This window comes from Poecile atricapillus, chromosome 2 (assembly GCF_030490865.1).
Source record: "Poecile atricapillus isolate bPoeAtr1 chromosome 2, bPoeAtr1.hap1, whole genome shotgun sequence".
NCBI classification, from domain to species: domain Eukaryota; kingdom Metazoa; phylum Chordata; class Aves; order Passeriformes; family Paridae; genus Poecile; species Poecile atricapillus.
The window spans coordinates 3,705,830-3,726,720 of record NC_081250.1 but is presented as its reverse complement, the minus strand read 5'-3'; the positions used below and the strand labels follow the sequence as shown (position 1 = coordinate 3,726,720).

The following is a 20,891-nucleotide window of genomic DNA, read 5'->3' as shown; positions in this document are numbered from 1 at the left end:
AAGCTCAGGAGGAGATGAATGAGCTGAGTGTTTGTATTTCTAGACTTGGACTAAAGGACTTCACTCATTGACATTCAGACAGTGAACTTTCAGAAGCCTGAAGTAAACTGGGAAGAATCCTCTGTGAATTTTGCCTTCAACTCAATGCCCAAACAGCAAAATCTGTTGTTCACATGCCTGTCAGTAGGCTTTGATTTTGCATTGTAAAGCACAGCACTGTGGTCATTATACTCCATAAAAACACCCAGATACACTGGAATCACACTAAGAAAAATATTTCATTATAAAAAAAAATGACAATAACTGCTAGGGGTTTGGTTCTCTTGTGCCAGTCATGTTGATTTAATATGGGATTAGTAACACTTAGAGCTGTCCATCCCCCATAAAACCACTTTGTGTTAGAAGAAAGAAAGAAATGGGTCTTGCCAGGAGGGTAGAGAATTCCCATAATCTCAGCATCAATCATTCAATTCATCCTCATCCAGTCCAGCCTTTGAGCAAAGTCAAAAAGTTGCAAAGCTTAAACACAGCGTAGAGAATTGTTAATATTTATCTCCCACTTCACATCCCTGTTACGTCACTTCTGTGCAAAAGATAAATGCTTCAAATCAGCAACTGAGAGGGGAAAGAGAAGTCAAAAAGCAGGTGAAAGATGCCAAGAGATGCTGAAGAAGTAAAGTCTGGCTCTTGCTTTGGAACATGAATTCTTGCTCTTTATACCTCTGTGCTCTGCACACCCTGAGTCTGGCACTGCTTGTAAGTAATTGCATGAAAAAAATCAGCTTTTACTTCACTGTGTTTCAATAACTGTTCATTTCCTTGTGGGAGCAGATGGTCAGATACAGTTTTATTTTATTTTTTTTTTTTTATGAGTCTCTTTTCTCTCTGTTTGCTTTGGATTCGAGTTAAACAAGGCAAGATGCAATGAAAAGTGTGAACAGCAGCAGAAGGACCCACGTTGTAAGATCTTTATATCAGTTTATTTCTCTGCTTTCTTATGACACACTCAGGAAAGAGAAACACATAATTGCCAGAAACCCTTATTTTGTGTGTGTGGGCTTTGAAAGACAGTGACAAAGAAGAAAAAACTGGAGGAGGGCTGTTACACCAGAGCAGCTGAGTTTTGATAGAGTTTTCTTTAATTTCAGATTATGCAGGTTTTTTGTTACAATTTCATCTGCCTTGGTGGTAGCTTTGATGTTATTTGGCCTGTGAGCAGCTGAGATGCTGCAGGTAACAGAAGAGTGGAACCAGCAGAGAAGTTTAGGGCAGATTTTGAAAGATCCAAAGCCATTAAAAAGCTTGGAGGTCTTGGTGCTATCTCACTTTGGACAGAGATTGACAAACCAAGACCCAGGATCTCATCAATATCAATAAAGTTTTGTGCAAATCAGGGACAGGATATTAACTTTGCTTTTGAGAATAATCACATTTCCAGAATGTTCTTTTTGTGATACCTCCTCTACATCTTTTCTTCCTTTCAGGGAATCTCTTCCCTTAAGAAACATTTCATGAGGGGTGGCACAGCAGCTTGGTTGTTTTTTTTTTTTTCTTTATTGAGGAAAAAAAACCACTGTGATATGATTGAACAGACTTTTTACTGATGTGAAACAAGAAATTCCTGTGTATCACCTGTGTGACAAACCCACTCTCCTGCAGTATAAGTAGATAAGTTTAAGATTTCTCTTTAGTAGAATATCAGGATTCAGTGCTAATGGTTAAAAATATGACTGAAGGTCTCTGTAAGAACTTCCCTCATTTACCCAAGAGAAACAGAATTTTCTTCTAAAAAAGTTGGACTGCTCACTGAATTATTATATACTGATCAAAACCAAGTCTGTTTGCCAGTGTATATTGAAAATCTCCTGGCATGTGTTGCACACTAGAGAACAGGTAAACAGCCCTCATTTGAGTATAAAGTGGTGGAAAAGCAGCCCTCTGTTTTTGTTGGTGGTGTAATTTGTTCATATGCTTTCTCTGGAAATGTGAACTCATCTCCTGGAGAGGTTTGGAATGCTGAAGGGACTGGCTCTCATCTTAAACTGGGGGGCTGCTAGAGCTAGTTCAGTGCTTTGGGGTGATAAATACATCTAAAACACAGCCTGGGAGTGGAATAAATCTTTTTAGTTTATTTAACCTGAGTTTCTGTCATATCAGATCTGGCACTCAGTGTCTGCTCAGTCAGTGGTTAGTGCTGACTTGAAAATAAACTGTGACAGCACCTCCTAAGCTCAGTTCCTCCTGAAGGAAGAGGCAACAATTTAAATACCTGGTGCTTGATCAGCCTCATCTTTTTATTTGAGATGCATGTGATAAATAAAGTGCTCTCACAATCTGGAGACTTAGAAAGTAAAAGGGGAAAAAAAAGGCTTTCCTGGACTTTCCTGGACTGGTGGATGAGCCAAACAAGCTTTGCTCTTGCTATGAACATTTCAGAAAGCAAAGAGAGTTTTTTAGGCAAAATCCAGCAATACTTTTTGCCAGGAGAAATAATTTAAAATAGTGCAAAAGGGTGCATTTCCTCCTACTGAGGTTTTTCTGGGCACGGTTCACTGAACCAAGAGAATGTTTAAAAGAGATTTTCAGTAAATGGTTTGACTGTTTTTTTTACTGACTAATAAAGCAACTTGCAATAGCTGTCATACACCGTGGTCAGGGAGTTTTCCTGCAGTCATTGTCCAGGGTGAGTACAAGGGGGAAAGAATATATCTTGGCATGAAAAGAGGCATCAAGACAGCAAAACCTTTCAAGAGAGATGCCAATTTTCTGTAATTCTGCCTGATATTGCATTTCTCAGTGAAGAGAAATTGAGGGTCTCCCTAGACGCCCAGGTTTTATTGATCTGGATGATGCCCCCTGGGACATCCCACCCATCAGATCTCCACCTGCTGGGGCAGGGCAATGTCTGAGCTCTGCTCCATCCATCCATCCATCCATCCATCCATCATCCATCCATCCATCATCCATCCATCCATCCATCCATCATCCATCCATCCATCCATCCATCCATCATCCATCATCCATCCATCCATCATCCATCCATCCATCCATCCATCCATCCATCCATCCATCATCCATCATCCATCATCCATCCATCCATCATCCATCCATCCATCCATCCATCCATCCATCCATCCATCCATCCATCCATCCATCATCCATCCATCCTTGCCCCATCCATCATCCATCATCCATCATCCATCCATCATCCATCCATCATCCATCCATCCTTGCCCCATCCATCATCCATCATCCATCATCCATCCATCATCCATCCATCATCCATCCATCATCCATCCATCCATCATCCATCCATCCATCCATCCATCCATCCATCATCCATCATCCATCATCCATCCATCCATCCATCCATCCATCCATCCATCCATCATCCATCCATCATCCATCCATCATCCATCCATCTGTCCGTCATTCCATCCATCCATCCATCCATCCATCCATCCATCCATCCATCCATCCATCATCCATCCATCCATCCATCCATCCATCCATCCATCCATCCATCCATCCATCCATCATCCATCCATCCATCATCCATCCATCATCCATCCATCATCCATCCATCCATCCATCCATCCATCCATCCATCATCCATCCATCCATCATCCATCCATCCATCCATCCATCCATCCATCCATCATCCATCCATCCATCATCCATCCATCCATCCATCCATCATCCATCCATCATCCATCCATCCATCATCCATCCATCCATCATCCATCCATCCATCCATCCATCCATCCATCCATCATCCATCCATCATCCATCCATCCATCCATCCATCCATCATCCATCCATCATCCATCCATCCATCCATCCATCCATCCATCCATCCATCCATCCATCATCCATCCATCATCCATCATCCATCCATCATCCATCCATCATCCATCCATCCATCCATCCTCCTCTCACACACACCACACTTCATTCAGCCTGGAGAAGGAGCCCTGCTTTTCACTCCCTCCTCAAACTGATCCATGGTGCTGCTGTCTGCAAATCTGGCAGGAAAACCACATCCTCCTAAAAGTGCAGTAAATGGGAAGCAGATGATCTTGCAGGGCATACATGTGGGGATAATGACATTTTTAACTGCCAGGGCCCAAACCCCAGAAAAACAAATGCTGTGTAATTAATCCAGCAGCCTGAGAGCCTCAAATTTTTGGTCAATCTGCAATTCAAATGCTCTGCAGGCCAACATGAGACATGGACATTAGCATGGAGGGGAAACACCAGGTTACTGGAAAGGATACAATCTGTCCTCTGAATGAGCTGAAAGCCAGGGAGTTATTTTTCAAATTCCCTGAATATTAATCTTCTCTGGGTGGAAGAAAACTTAGCCATATGCCAGCCACCTGTTCATCATCCAAGTCTCATCTTGGGTTTATTTTCTGTTTTGTCTCTGTGTTTTTATGTCTGTAGTCACACATGCAGAGCACACCAGCACCAGTGGCCAGGGTGTAGAGCTAAAAGTCGGAGTTTCTCTGTTCACAGCTGATCTTTTGGGGCTGGGGACAGTGGTCAAGGCTGGACAAAGTACATATTTTTTAATTTCTGTGAAATAGTCCTGTGCAGTCCTGCCCAGTGCGTGCATCCTCAGCAGTCTGGGTGTAACTGCCTGGGCAGACTTTGCTGCTCAGAATTCTCTGGATGCCTTCTGATCCTTCTGTGGTTCCCTAAATAAGGACTGAACAACTGAATGTTTCCTGCTGTTAAAACCCTGGGTGTCACTTTTTCCCTTTACACCATCATACCAAACCAACAAATGCTTTGGTGCAGAGTGCTTCTTTTCCCCAGTAAAGGAGTTTTGCCTCCCACCCTGTGTTTAGAAAGGCAGATGGCAGAAGGGAGAGAACAGATTCACTCCTTTTGGAGTGAAGAGCTCTTTCAGAGGACAGTTTTGCAGTAATTGTGATTTCATGGTGATGCTTCTTTGGAGGTTGGCAGGGGTTTGTCTGTGCCCAGGCTCTGCAGCATTTCCTGCAGCACTGAGCCCTTCACTGATAAGAAAGAGAGCCTGACCAGGTGCATTGTGTCTTTCTGGGGCCAGATTTAACAGATCTAGCTAAAGTTAGGGTGTTACTGAATCCTGCACTCAAACTCAGGCCCTAGCAAAGAGATCTTTTATTATGAATGTAGCCAGAGGAATTTATAAACTTTCCAGTACAGAGCTGTAACTAGCAGCTTGTGCAGACAGTGTCAGCCTTTGGATGGAAACCCTAAACATTGTTATATGTCCTTAAACCAGCCCTGTTAGATGCAAAAGTAGGTCTGGATTTAATGCCTGATGACATCCCATCCAGCCCCTTCTCTTCTCTTCTCCCTGTAGGTTGCTGGAAATGTCCACCCAGAATGTGATTTAATGGTAGAGCTGAAGAAAAAGGAGGCTGAATGTCTGGAGGCCCCACAAGAGCGTGGAAATGCAACATCACCAGGTGTCCATCCATGTGAGGGATGAAGGGAGGGAGAGGGAAGGGACCAGAGCCAGGACGTGGCCAGGCTGCCAAAGCATATGAGGGTTTTATTTATGGTCCCATGTGCCATTGTCTTGTTTTTCTTCCATCTACTCCCATTCCTTCCCACTCTTTTATTTTCCCCACAGTCCTTCACACTCAAATATGGACAGTCAATTTATCAGAGTGAATCCTTGTGCCCTTGTCCAATTCCTTGGCATCATGCCTGCTTGTTTGTGAGGCTGTGTTGATCTTTAAGAACAGGGTAACCCCTGAACTATTACAATGATCTGATCTTTCTTCCAGCATCACTCTTCATTTGTTGCATTCTTTCTGAAAACTCACCTCAGTCTAACACAGGGGTCTAACTAAAGCAGATTAAATAGCACTCTGGGGGTGTTTATTTCTCATAATAAAACCTGTGGCTAAACTATTTTTGAAAGATATGGAAGGGGTGGAGTGGCAAAGTTTAAAAAAGCTTGGGGGTTTATTTTGTTCAAATTTAACCATGCTTAAAAATATATTTCTCTTTCTGTCTGAGGTTGCAAGAGAACTTGGGACAAATTGCTGTGCTGGCCAGAGGCAGATGCTGGAGAGATTCTTGCCTTACCATGTCCAAACATCCTCTTTCACTTCATGAAAGAGCCAGGTGATGTCCTACCTTGGTTACTCCTGTTGTGTGTCTGGCAAGAGCATTTCTAAAGAGGGAGGGTGAAGACAGAGCATTTCATGTTCCCATGAGTTGGATCGGAGAAGTACTGCAAATATTTTAGGAGGATCTGAGCAACCTTAGCAATTCTTCTTACATTTTAAGGATTATCCATAACTGGATTTGATTTCCACAATCTCTGATGAGGCCTTGGATCAAAAATATTCTGAAATAAAGGAGTGATTCCACTGGTTTCCATTGCTTTGGGATCAGTTTGTTGCATGAGTTTCCTACAAACCTCATCTGAAGGCTGTCTAGGTCAGAACTTAAGCTGGGGGTTTCTTGAGATTTATGCTGTGATTCGTGTGGGATGAAATGAAAGGCAGAGGAATGAACAATGTGATTGTCCTTTGAGACCAAGGCTGGAGAAACAAAGCAGAATTTCGGCCTTGGAGGAGCACATGTGTTACAAAACTGCAAAAAAATGCCTTTGTGCCTGCTTGCTCCCTGGGTGAGCATGGCCAAACTGTGAGCCCGCAGGAGCAAACCACCTTCCAGGAAAGACCTGGATTTGGCAGTTCCACAAGAAAAAGAAACTGCAAAGCCCAACCTCTGCCACATCCAACACATGCTAGTTATAAACGAGGGATGAGGAAAATCCCTTTCATCTGTGCAGATTCATTTCCTGCCCTGGCATTCTCGACTTCTCCTTCATCTGACTCATAAATCTTTTTTTTATGGAAGCGTGCTGTCCTCGTGGATGGGGCTGCTTAGCCCAGCTTCTGATTTGCTAGGGAAGAGTAAGCCCCAGGGGAGGTGGGAATGAGAAATGATATGGTAGAAGGATGAGTGCTGTGCAGAGCAGAAATTTATGGAGCAGTGCTTCCCAGTCTTCTCCAACGTGCCTGATATAATTCCTTCCTTAGTCCTTCCCACCTCTATCCTTGGCACTTTCGTTCTCTCCCTTCTTCCTATTGTTTGTCTATAAATAAAATACAAAGTTTTGTGTCTGATGACCTGAATGTGCACAGGAAAATTGTCCTACCAACTCTGTGATTTGCTAATGATCCTCTTGTCCTGGTACACCTTTGTACCAGCCAGAGGTCTTCTCCTCGTTTTCATTTTCCATATTATCTGCCCCTTCACTGAGAAAATTAAATACTTCTTTTTCAGCTGGGATGATAAAAAGAAACTGCACAAAAAAGGGCTGGTCTGACCCATTCCCTCCCTACCATGTGGCCTGTCCAGTAGAAGATGAGATTCCTTTTGAAGAAGTAAGTTTAATTACATAAATATATGTGAGCAGTGTGCTGATGTTATAGTATTCCTTTCTATTCCTGCAGGTCACTGCAGTGGGAAACTCACAAGAAGCTGAAATTTCTTTCTAAGTGTGGGATATAATTCCAGTTTTTACTCTGGCCACCTATTTTGTAAGAGAACTAAGAATGTTTTATTATTCAGGTGTAACAATAATAAAGCCAGCTGCAAATTCACAAGTATAACAGACAAAGATGTATCACAAAATGTTCATAAAATGTGTATTAAGACATTTCAGTAATATCAGTCAGCAAGATGAATTTGTAGTACCACAGCATCTGCACAGAAAATGCACTGTTTAAAGACCACTGTTCCAAATTTAGCAATATCTAAGGACAAGAGGGGTTTGGGGCATCTGATCGTGCATGAAATATCTAATTCAACAATGGAAAAAAAAGTCCCCAAATCTCTCCATAATGCAGATCAGAATTTGACATATTTCTTCAGCCAGATTTTCACTGTTGGTGATATCTCGAGGTTACATGCACAGGGACAACATAGTGCTTTTTAAGTATTTTAAGCTTGAATTAATAAGGATAAAAACATGGCTCATATCACCATGGGGAGATTTTGCACAGGGTTCCCAGAGGAGCTGTGGCTGCCCCTGGATCCCTGGAAGTGCCCAAGGTCAGCTTGGACGGGGCTTGGAGCAGCCTGGGATAGTGGGAGGTGTCCCTGCCATGACAGGGGGTGGGACTGGATGAGCTTTAGGATCCCTTCCAACTCATTCTGTGATGATTCTATTACTTTACCTAGAGGAAACCCCTCAGTTTGTAGGTTTATCCACTTAAGGATTTGATTATTTTCTGTTTTACACATCTGGTTTGTTGCCAGCTATGATCACCCCAGCACAGTTTTGATGTTTCTCATGGGGTGGTGCACCCAGATTTCCTGGCAAGCTTTGGAGCTCCAAGGTACTTCTGTGAGCTCTGGCTGGAATTGTGAATATCCAGGGATTTGGGTAATCATATACAACTCACAGGTCATCCACTAGCCAAAAAAACCCAAAACCATTATGCCTGGTTTCCATCCCATTTAACTTCATAAATCTCAAAAATGTACTGTGAAAGTCAGAGCTGATCTCTGCACCACGGATCTGTATCAGTGCTTTGGTCAGGATGAAGTGAGAATTTTCCAGGGTTATTTCTTGGCTGTCCCCACTTACTGCATTCACAGTGAGGGATGCTTTAAGAAAGGTTAATCTGGCTTCTTATGGATAAAAGTGAGCTGGAAGGCAAATTTAGGGTGCACCTGCTGTGCTCTGACCAGTAAAAACAGTTCAGCCCATTGGGTTAGACTGTGGATAATCATAAATCTTCACACATGGACACAAAGTCCTTGGCACAAAAGGTTTCACTCAGCTAATCCAGCAGTTGGAAGTAGATGATTTTTAAGGTCCCTTCCAACCCAAACCAGTTAAGGATTTGTGATTCTATGTCCTGCTCTTTCTAAGGCAGGTGTAGTAATAGATCCTTTTTGCTGCCCACAGAAACCAATAAAGTCTCATTTTCCAAAGACTTGTGTTCTGAGAGTGTTTTCCTTCATTAACTACAAGAAGAAAAAGAATGAGAAGAAAGAGGGTTGTGTTAATAATTCAACAGATCAGCCTAGGTTCTTCTCGTTCTACTACAGACTCATATTTAGGTAGCTAGTTGTTAAGCACCTAAATAAATTAAATAACCTCTTCTCAATGTCTAATGCCTAGAGTTCCACTTAAGGCTCAAAACGAGCATCTCCCCTTCCCCAAGTGAAATGTAGGAATGCACTGCACAGCTGTGCAGATTTTAGGTTATAAAAGCATTGAAATGGGACCCAAGAGACAGACCATGTTAGTCTGGAGTTAGATTTGCAGCCTAGAGCTTATTAATTCTGTTTTTCGCTTTCATCTGCGATATTTGAAGTCAACTTATCCTCACTCAAGGATTGTGTCTGATAGAGGAGCCACTTAAATTGAAATGGATTTTGACTGGCATTCCAACTGAGCAGCAGTTGAGTTTGGCAGCAAGAAAAACAGAGGAAGGAAACAACCCCGGAAAAAAAAAAACAAACAAACGACAAAACAACAACCCACCAGAACACAATAAAAATTGAAAGGAGGAATAAAAAATGGCAAAAATGGAAGTAAGGAAGCAGAGTAGGGAAGTGGAGAAACACAGAGAAAGGCTGGTGGAATTCTGTATTAATCATGCTGCCAGCAGTGTTTTCCTGCTACTGCTGGGGAGAAAATGGTATAAAATACAGCATTTATAAAAATTATATAAGACTTTTAACAATGACTTTTTGAAAGACTGATGCTGGTTTTTATATTTTTATGAATGAGCTTCAAACTACCCTGATAAATACATGTTTCAGCATCAGGTTGGGCTGTATCCACACAACTGCAGAATGGGACTACACAAAAGAAACATAATGAGTGATTTAAGTTGAATTTTGCTGTGGGATTTGAAGAGCAGGAATAAAGGCATTCAGGGATGTCAATGGAATGGAAGCACCAAACAAAGCAAAACTGACAGAACCTGTAAAAAAGCTGTTATTTAACATCAACTTATGCAACAAATAATTCTCTTCTTTTATAGCAATCCTACTTTTCTACTATAAAGATCATCTACACTGTGGGATACAGCGTGTCCATCACCTCCCTCATCATTGCTGTGACAGTTCTTATTTCATTCAGGTAAAGGTGTCCTCTAACCTTGATTCTTCTCCCAGGTCTTAATTTCTTAGACTGTAGAAGACAACATTAGACATAACAAAATAATACAAATCGAAATTCAGGTGAATAAAAATAAAGAATTCCAGCCATGTTGGTTAAATAATATGAAACTGCAGCTGGAAATTAAAAGGCATCAGAGAGAGCCAGGAATAAGAGGATTCAGATCTGGGAAATAAACCCTGTCTGTCTCTTGGCAAAACTCAGCAACTCATTTTGATCCTGAAGAGCCAACAGAAAAATTTACTTGCTTTAGGCTGGGATGAAGATTGGTTTCATAAACTACATGTGCCTGCCTCTTATGGCTCCAGGGAATTTTTAATAAGAATATACACAAATGACTTGATTCTGAGTGAATGTTCCTATGGCATTGTATAGCTTACTATTAAAATATTTACCACTAAAGACATATTTTAAATTCAGTTTCAGAATTTGGTCACATTTGGTGAGAACCCTTTCTTACTGAGTTATCCATCAATTAGATATTTCCAGATCTAATTTAGAGTATTTAAATTATTTTAATGTGGAACTAATGTTTTCCCCTACGTGGGATTTGTTGTAATAATCTTTGTTTATTTCTTGCATTTCTGTGAGACAAAAAAAAAAAAAAAAAAAGAAAAAGAAAAAGAAAAAGAAATAAAAGGCAGGAGTTTTATTATGATGCTGTGAGAATCAGGGTTCTCTAGGGAAAGTTTCTTGACCTCTGCTAGTTCCTAGTTCATGTCTGGAAGCCACCAGATATGTTTATTGACATCCACTCTGACCTCAGGAAAACAAGCCAGCCCAAATGAGGGGAAAGAAAGAAACAATGGACATAAGGAGATGTAGTAATAGGGAGGAAAAAGTCATAATTAACAATGGGGTTGACATTTGAGGTCAGCAATAAAATTCTGCACCCTCTAGGTGAACTTTAAGATTAGGTGACCCTCTGATTACTGTGTCTGGATGGAATTTAGTTTTTAGTGGAACTTTTTGATTATTAGCTAAAGTCCTCATCTCTAAATGAAAACATGAAGTTGAAGCTGTGTAACACCCTCAAAAGTCTATATTTAATAGCAGTAAAATTTTAATCTTAATTAACTGGGAATCTAAAGTAGATGTGTCAATTTAAATTAAAGTAGATGTGCCAAATTTTTTTAAAGTTCTTCTGTGCTTTTACTTAATTCATCAAAATAACTCTGGCAAAGTAAGGAAAAAAAACTGTAATTCTGGTTAACAAGGAAAGAGATTGAGATGTAAACTGTGGCTGATTTGCTTCACATGAGGAAGGTTTCTGCCTCTCTCTGAAAGAGCTCAGTGGGTCAAAATGTTCTTCCTAAAAGTGTCTGGAAGTACCTGAGACAAAACAAGGGCTTACTGTTGATTTTAATTACTGCCAACACAAGTAAATTAATTACCTCAGAGGGACCTCTCTTTTCTTCCAGGAGGCTTCGCTGTCCCAGGAATTATATCCACGTACAGCTCTTTTTTACATTCATCTTAAAGGCTATTGCCATTTTCATTAAGGATGCTGTCCTTTTCCAGGAGGAAGGCATTGATCACTGCAGCTTCTCTACAGTAAGCACATGAAAAGCAGGATATTGTGGTATTTGATGTTTTTACATACCATTTATTTATGGTTTCACTTTTCATGCCTCTTTTTTACTACTTATTGGCTTTATTTTTCCCTTCTAACCTAAATTAGATAGTTCTTTTATTCAGTATATTTTACTTCCATAAATATGTATATTACGCCCTCCTATCTTCTTAAAGCATCAATTTGTGATGTTGCAGTACTTGAAATGAAATTTGGACTCTCACATAGCAACAAAGTAGTATTTGAAATATAAATTGAAGCATTACACTGTTATGTTTCAGTAATCTGAAGCTTAAAATAGAAGATCTCTGAGTACATCAAAGAACAACTTTTAAAGCTTATTCTTCTGGAAATGTTGGATTTCCTGTTCTGGTTGGGAGCTCTAATGTGTAACCCACAAAGCACTCAAGGTACCAGGCAATGAGTTTAGCGTTCATCCAGCCCCAGGTCTTGGCAATGTGACAATGGTTTATGGGAGGGTTCTGGATTGCTCACAGAATTTTAGTGCTGAGCACAAGGAGAAAAATGGGTCCTTGAGCCTTTATTCAGGGAGCATTTGACACTGAAGGCACACTCAAGGCAGTGCATTTATGAGAGAACTCATGCTTGGGAGCCCAAGCTGTATTTCTAACACAGATATAAAGCAAAATACAGTGGAGATTCCAAGGTGTTAATGCTGGCTAAAGCCTTACTACCCAGAAATCCATTTAACATTGGAAGCTCTCAGTTCAAACAGAATTCAAACATAGTCAGATCTTGTTCTTGGTAGAACCCAGCCAGTACTACAGATGTCTACTCCATGGTCAAATCAAAGAGATGTCTCCCCAAGCAATGCTTACACCATGACTTTCCTGCTCCCCAGACCGAATGCAAGATCTCTGTGGTTTTCTGTCACTACTTCATGATGACCAACTTCATGTGGCTGCTGGTGGAGGCTCTCTACCTAAACTGCCTGCTGCTTTCGTCCCTTTCTCATGGAAGGAGATATTTCTGGTGGCTGGTTCTCTTTGGCTGGGGTAGGTATGGATTTAACTGGAAATCAGTAGAAGGCAAGGTGTTCAATGAGGCTGAGCCTGGAGATGATAAGGCTTCACAGAGACCACAGAGCAACTTGCAGGGGGTACAAGAAAGCTGGAGAGGGACTTTTCCCAAGGAATGGGGTGATGGGACATAGAAATCCTGTACTGTGAGGGTGGTGAGACCCTGACACAAGTTGTCCAGGGAGGCTATGGGCTCCTCATGCCTGGGAGTGTTCAAGGCCAGGTTGGATGGGGATCTGAGCAACCTGGGACAGTGGAAGATGTCCCTGTGGGTTGGAACCAGGTGATTTTTGAGATGCCTTCTTCCCCAAGCCATTCTATGGTTCTATGACTCTATGATTCCATGATTCCATTGTTCTGTGGTTCTATGACTCCATGATTTTATGACTATAATTCTATGATTCTACAATTCTATGATTCTACAATTCCATGATTCTACAATTCTATGATTCTATGATTCATGATTCTATGACTCTATAATTCTATGATTCTACAATTCTATGATTCTACAGTTCCAGGATTCTGTGATTCTACAATTCTATGATTCTATGACTCCATGATTCTATGATTCTGCAATTCTATGACTCTGGTTCTATGATTCTATAACTCTATGATTCTACAATTCCATGATTCTATGACTCTATAATTCTATGATTCTACAATTCTATGATTATACAGTTCCATGATTCTATGACTCTATAATTCTATGATTCTACAATTCTATGATTCTACAGTTCCAGGATTCTATGACTCTATAATTCTATGATTCTACAATTCTATGATTCTCTGGTTCCATGGTCCATTCCCATTAAAAATACTCGGTGTGGAACCCAATTGATCTAACTAAAGTACCTAACCTGGGATTTGCTCCCATTTTAATTTTGTGTGAATACAAGCGAGAAGCAATCAAGTTTTTTATGGCAATAAAGGCCTTTTAAAGGGTGGAAAATCAAGTAGGTTTGAGAGTGCAGAAGGAGACATCCAACCTTCTTCACCCCACTGAAAGCATGGCTGTCTCTAAGGAATTATCACAAACACCAGAGTTCAATGTGCCTTGCTCCTGTTTGTGCAAAATAGTTACACAGGTTGGGAAAGGGAATTGTTTTTTTCCTAAACAGGAACGTTTTTCTTCCTGATATTTCTGCAGCCCATCTTTTGCACTGAGATCTCGTATGAATGGAGCAGCTCTGCTGACTAAATAACAGGGCAGGCAGTGAAACAGCAACTTCTCCCCTCTGATTCTGTTGTTGTCTGCAATAAATGGAATTGTTCAGGCTTAGAAATCTGAAACCAAGTGGGTGCCCACAGAGAGTTGCTGTGGGAGGGAAAAAGCAGAGAACTCTATAACAGGTGAATGCACTTGGCCAGAGGAATTTTTTGGTTGGTTCATGGAGAGAAATCCATGCCTGTTGCCACCAAAGGTTAAGGCAGGCCTGACAGCTCAGCAAATAAAATCACTTTTTGTGTTTTAGAGACTGTGTTTAAAACAATTCTAAAGATGATTCCAGCTCTCAAAAATAAGTCATCTGTATCATTGCAGCAGAGTCTCAGTGGACAAGGTTTGGATTAATTATACCTTATTTTAAAATGTCTGACAGGTTTTCCAACACTTTTCACCCTTATATGGATATTGACAAAATTCTACTTTGAAGATACAGCGTAAGTCATTGTTTCCCACATTATTCTATATTCTTGGGTTATATTTATAATTGACTGCAGTGATTACATACATGTCTTTTTCTAAAGTTACTATCATGTTCACAGATGCTGGGATATTAATCAAGGCTCTCCTTATTGGTGGTTAATCAAAGGACCAATTATAATTTCTGTGGGGGTAAGTATTTCTGAGTTTGCTGATATTACTAAGAAGAAAAAAAGGCTTTTTTATTAAAACTGGGTTGCTGTTTGCTGAGTTGTAGGAAGAGGAATGGGAAATTTCAACTGCTAACTGCCTGTGTCCAATACAAAATAAAATGTTTTTCTTTCAAACAAATTAAAACTTTCCCAGAATTGTCATTTAGTTGAAATTAATAGCAAGTGAGTGGACTAAACCCTCCTTATAATATTCGAAAAAAAAATAAATTAGCAAAAGACCCCAGACTCAGCCATAAATTTTTAATACAAAACTTTCAAGAGCAATAGGTTTCTGTTCTGTGGCTGAAATTTACTGAATAAACTGATGGGCTTCAAGTGATTATCATGGATGATTACTCCCACAAGTCATGAAACCCAAACAATGTTTGAGGAAGCAATTAATGCATAAACTTAAGGCCAGCTACGAAAACCATGATTTAACTGGAGGACAGATGCCTGCAAATGAGGGGAGTGGAATCACAGAATGCTTTGTGCTGGAAGGGACCTGAAAGATGCACACAAAAAATGTGAGTGGAGAAGTCAAGCTGAATTCTGGTCGGAGCTCGCTGTGTTTCAATAAAATATTTAATGTCTTCTGCTGGAATGAACATAGAACATTACTAATGGATAGAATGAGGTTGGACTCTGGTTAAAGAGGACATTCTTAGGTAAAATTAAGCATTCAGCCTCACCTAAGGAAGACTTGGTGTGTACAGACACTCAGAAAATGCACGGGAACAATCCCTCTGATTGTGGAAAACTGAGCAGCCTCACAGACTTTGGCTAAAGCTGTGCCAAACTGCAATTGTAGATTTGATTTGCAAATTAGGATTGACCCTAACTGCTTTGGAGCTGAGCTATTGCTCCTCAGAGGCTCCTTCAGAGCCAACAAAGGGAAATATGCAGTGCTGGCAAGTGATTCACCTGATTTAAAACAAATATCTACCTTGGGAGTAGGTGACCTGCCCCCAACCCCACCTGAAGCTCTATTAACTCTCCTGGCTGGTTCTCCTCTGACTGCAAGGGCAGGGCAGGGTGATCAGCTCTGATGGAAATATCTCACTGTAGAGACATTTAGGCAGAAAAATTCCACTAATAATGCCCAGAGAGCTCAGCCAGAATTTAATGCAATACTCATCTCTAAGGAGAATCCAGCTGATTTCAGCTGCAAAAGGTAAAAGAGAGTCACACAAGCTGTTGATGAAAATATTTTGCTGAATTAAGTAAAATTCTTAAGTTTTCATCCTCAGCCATTTCTTCAAGCAGGAATGCAACTTATTTAAATACTCGAATGCTACCTGCAGGAATAGCATTAATGACATTATCTTATTAAATAAGATTTAATAAAAACCCCACCAGATTTTCACTGCAAAGTTTTACATCAGAAATTAACCTTTTTCTTCCCTCCCACCCCTCAAATGTTGCAAACAGGTCAATTTTGTCCTATTTATCAACATCATCAGAATTTTGCTGAAAAAACTAGACCCTAGACAAATCAACTTCAATAATTCTTCTCAGTACAGGTAATGTATGGAATATTTTTTAAAAAATCAATTATTTTAATAATAATAAAAAATTACATTGTCTTTTCTAAACAGAGAAGTACTTGCTCAGTGTCACAGACAGGCTCAGTTTAACTGGCATTAAATTTTAGAATTCCCAACCTTATCCCATTCCAAAGGAAATTAATCAAAGGGTGAGACTCAAGTCACTTAATATTGGCCAATGGGATGTATTCAGACCAGCTCAGATATCTTCCTTCCAATTAAAATGAATGGGGAGACAATGAAATTAATTGAATCCACATTAAATCTCTTCTTTAGGACAGGAAAAATTACCTCTATACCTGTCTTTGTATGAAAACTGTGAAGGAAGCCAGTGCATTTATTTCTATTTTATATATATATATATATATATATATATATATATATATATATATATATATATATACTAGTTTCTTTTTCACTTCTTTTCACTACTGTGGCACACTGAGTGCATTAGTTTTTAATCAGAAAAATAACATTACCTTATTTCTTCTCATGCCCTGTGCCAGGCGTCTCTCAAGGTCAACCCTGCTTCTAATTCCATTATTTGGAACCCATTATATTGTCTTCAACTTCCTCCCAGAATATTCCAGCCTGGGGGTTCGGCTTTACTTGGAGCTCTGCATTGGATCTTTCCAGGTAAAATTATCACAGATCCTTCTGTTCCTTCTCACTCGTTTTTCTATTTTAGCCTTGTGTCCTCACAACAAGTATTGCACAAAAAAAAATCCTTGGAGCCTGAAACCATTCTCTGCTCACAAAGTTCCTGGTTCTTTGCTGAGTTAAAATGTGTGAAGGGGTGACAAATCCTACCTGGCTCTAGGCTGACCTCCAGATTTTGCAAATACAAGGCCAAAATTTCAGATAAGTGTGCAAATTGGATGGGGGGCCAAAGTCAAGTGTGGGAAATCTTCCTTGCTACCAGTACTTGTCCACCTGCCTTCCCTGACTTCACTAACAAATTCAAGCTTTTTTGGGCTGATTTAAATCATCCAGAGGCAATCAGACTTGTAGGTCTAGCCCCCTTGATAATTTTTTGTTGAACAATAAATTGATAATTAAACATCAAGCAGTGCTTGGTGTGTGTATCAGCCCAAGCAGGCTGCTGTCCCAAGAAATGCCACATCCCTTTCCCTCCTGCAATGATTGGGTTGATGATTGGGTTGATCCACTGCTCTGGATTGGCACACAGAGCCATGAGGAGCTTGATGCCAACAAGAAAAGCTCCTGCTCTGATGTCCCCTCCAGGTGGTTTTGCAGGACCCAATTTCCCTTGGCTTCCCTCCTGTTCCCTGTGCTGCACCCCACAAGCAGCAGCTGTGGGGATGGCACCAAACCTCCCCAGGGAACAGATCTCCCCCTGGGTGGTTCCATGGGGTCACTGCTCTGTGAGCATCACCAACAATCCATGAGTTTTGTGCTGGTGTGTTCTTCTTGAGGATTGAATCCATTGTGTCAGTCCTGCCCAATAAACCCTGTCCCTTAATCCCGGCCCTCTGTACAGGGAGGGGACCTTCACTGAGTTAGTTATTAATTTTATTATTAACTGAGTTATTAATACTATAATAATATTATTGTAATAATAAATGAGTTATTATTAATATTAAAAATAGTTAATGAATAATTTAATAGAATAAAAGGTTGAGGTGTTGGGCCAGGATCTGGTCATGTAGGTTCTTCGACATCCTAGGATTGTCCTGGGTTTATCTCAGTTCAGAATCTTAACAAATATATTCAGTAGGTCAGAATTTGATTTGTCTGGTACTCTGCAGAGACACAGAATTTCCCTGGGAAGCTGTGAGAGCTCCATCCATGGATGTCCTTCTGAAGTCTCTGTTTGACTTTCTTTTGAGTGAGTAAAGAATCAGCTGTCGGTGCATTGGGCTGGAGAATGGACCACACTTTCATAATCAAATTACATTTGTGAATTCATAACATGTGACTGATTTTGATGAAATGCCACTAACCAGCTGTTTATCTCTAAAGCTGGTCACCTTTATTCATCTCAATCTATAAATTATCTTGCAGCTTCCAGCAATCCTCCCACCTACAGTGATACTCGTTAATTCCCATACCACAACATCACCGTGAAGTCAGATAACGCAAGTGGCTTCTTCAAACTGTGTTAACCCTCAAACCTTTTTCTTCTGGTCTTTTTCAGGGGTTTATTGTGGCAGTTCTCTACTGTTTCCTGAACCAAGAGGTAAGGAAACTAAATCAGATATATCTTCTACAGTATTGTTTTCAGCGGCAGATATTCAATTAACAATCAGTTTCATACAAACAGACAATCAAATATTTCATTTTCTTATGATTGTTGTATGGGTAACAATGTTACTGAATTTAATTTCAATTATTTTCATGGGAATGAAGCCATCTAGTGGAGAAGTTAACATTTTCTACTTTGCTGTTCAATCAAGTATTTTTTATCCTTTCTGCACATTTTTGTCCTATAGCAGGGCTTGGAAAATCCCTGCTAAGCCCAGGTCTGAAAATACAACTTGCTTCAGTGATGCAGAGAGATCTCCATTTGCTAAAGGTCTGTGTTTAAATTGGAAAGAATTTAAATGCATACCTTTGCCCAGTAGTGAAATGCAATTTTTCAGTATTTTTAATAGTCTCATGAAGTATTTCTTCATGTTGGTAAATCTGGTTTTCTGTTTAGAATTTTTAAGTCAGAATTTTATTGTTGATGGGAGAAAAGTCTTTCCTTTTAGCTTAGTGTCCAGGTCCATTTACACAGTCTAGATGTGATAGTAATGCATCTTAAAGGAATTATACAGAAAATGTGAAAGCTTACCCTCTATATTTTAGAATATGTTGAAAATCTGGAATTTCCCTTCATTTTCTGACTCCAGAGTAGCTGAGATTGTTCTTTTGGAAAAAGACTGGGACTCAGTTTCAGGCTAACTCTGATGGATTTTGTCTGCAGCTCCTAAAAAGGAGAATTCTGTTCCATACCTGCCCACCCTTCTCTCCAGAAAGGGCATCCCCTGGAGTGTCAAAGGTGTGTTTAGGAAATGAATCTTGTCCCTGATCACTCTAGACTCCCTGGGCTGCATTGACTAAACCTTCATTTTCCAGTTTAAAGTTTAGGGCTGATTTAGCTTTCAAACAGTATTTAATCACCCACAGGTGCCATGGGCCAAACTTCCTGATTTCTATCAGAAATTTCTGAGATATTAAATTAAATATTTTTAAGTATATTAACATTCTTAGGCTTTTGGTTGAGTTTATGGCCATGAGTTACTGGCTGCTCTAATGATGCTTTTGTTTAGATAAAGATCCTCTCATTAGTTTATTAACAACCCTAATCCCTTCTGACCACAGACCACAGCCTCACATCCAGCTCAAATCCCTGACACACAGCACTTCAATGCAGAAATTCCCCTCCTATTAAACATCTGGGGAGGCACATTCCTAACAAGAATCAGATGTGGCAGGAGGCTTTAGTGGGTGGCCTGGACCCACTCTGTGCTCCTGTGAACACGCCAGGACACGAGGCACAATGACACAGCTGTCAACAGCACGCAGCAAAAGTCTCTCCACTGTGCTGGCCTTCCCCCCATCATCTCAAATGGAAAAACTGCATTATTTCCCAGCCACAGACTGGTGAATGCTGATTGAGAAACTTGCTGCAGATTATACTTTTCTAGAAGCAGATGGAACCAAGACAACGTCCCTTAGCAAGTGAGGAAGAGCAGGCAATGTGGAGAAAATATGTTTAATTGTGTAGGCTAAGTTAAGTGAGATGGACAGCAGAATAAATATTCACAGGAATATTTAAAAAACAAAGAAAAAAAAGGAGAATGTATATCAAAAAAAGCTGAGAAGACATTTTAGTAATGGAGAAAATGGTTTGTAGTGCTAGAGACCTCAAGCTTAGTACTGATAGAACTTCAGGAGAAGTTTTCATCAGTGCAGAAAGACAGCCAGGCTGAGACAGGGTTCTGCTTCTCTTTGTCAGATAAAAAGGAAACCAACTGGGACAGAATATCTAAACACTTTATTCTTTTCTAGCCCCTCTTCCTATCCTGCTTCTTTCCCTCTGTCTGCTCCCCAGCAGTATTCAATCAAAAAAATAACCTTTTCCTTTGTCCCTGAGGTGCAAACGGAAATTGGCCGGAGGTGGCACGGGAAGAGATTTGCACTGGTGCCAGTGTGGAGGAGGAGCAGGTGGACTGTGCCCTCCAGCTCTGGGCTGAAAATGACCACATCTGTGTGCTGAAAATGGCCTCAGGACCTGGAGGGGAAAAAACCCAAACCCAAAACAACAAACAAAAGCCAAACAATAAACAATTTTATCAAATGTAACAGTTGTAGTTTATCCTGAGCAAATTGGAGGTGGAGGATCCACTTCTACAGTTCTGACCATGGGGCTTTTTTGCAGGACAAGAATTGAGCAGATTAAACCCTGACTGACCATCTGAACACAAAATAACCCTCTCAGTGATAACTCTGCATCACAGCAAACATAAAAATCTCCTGTTCTGGTTCATTTCTCCACTTTCACTGACAGAGCACAAAGTGCTTATGAAGGGACACCAGTAGCACCCTCCAGTGACACCACAGATGGAAAACACCTCTGGAAAACAGAATTAAATTCTAATTCAGTGGGAGCTGCAGTCTATCCAGCTTCTTCAAGCTTTGCTCCATGTTCTCATTCTGGAGACATGCAAATAAGGAACCAAAAGTCTTGCTAAACTCCAACACAATGACTGAAA

At 40.4% G+C, this 20,891-nt stretch overlaps 1 protein-coding gene across 1 annotated transcript; it reads left to right on the top strand.

Moving 5' to 3' along the window:
* The first annotated feature begins 699 nt into the window (after window positions 1-699).
* Window positions 700-20,395, top strand: GHRHR (growth hormone releasing hormone receptor). Its single transcript, XM_058832947.1, has 13 exons — window positions 700-756; window positions 5,354-5,459; window positions 6,019-6,126; window positions 7,300-7,400; window positions 10,020-10,117; window positions 11,578-11,710; window positions 12,592-12,745; window positions 14,368-14,428; window positions 14,534-14,603; window positions 16,055-16,146; window positions 16,677-16,806; window positions 18,329-18,370; window positions 20,273-20,395. The coding sequence occupies exons 1-13, from the start codon at window positions 700-702 to the stop codon at window positions 20,393-20,395; spliced, it is 1,275 nt and encodes a 424-aa protein (XP_058688930.1).
* Window positions 20,396-20,891: the final 496 nt, after the last annotated feature.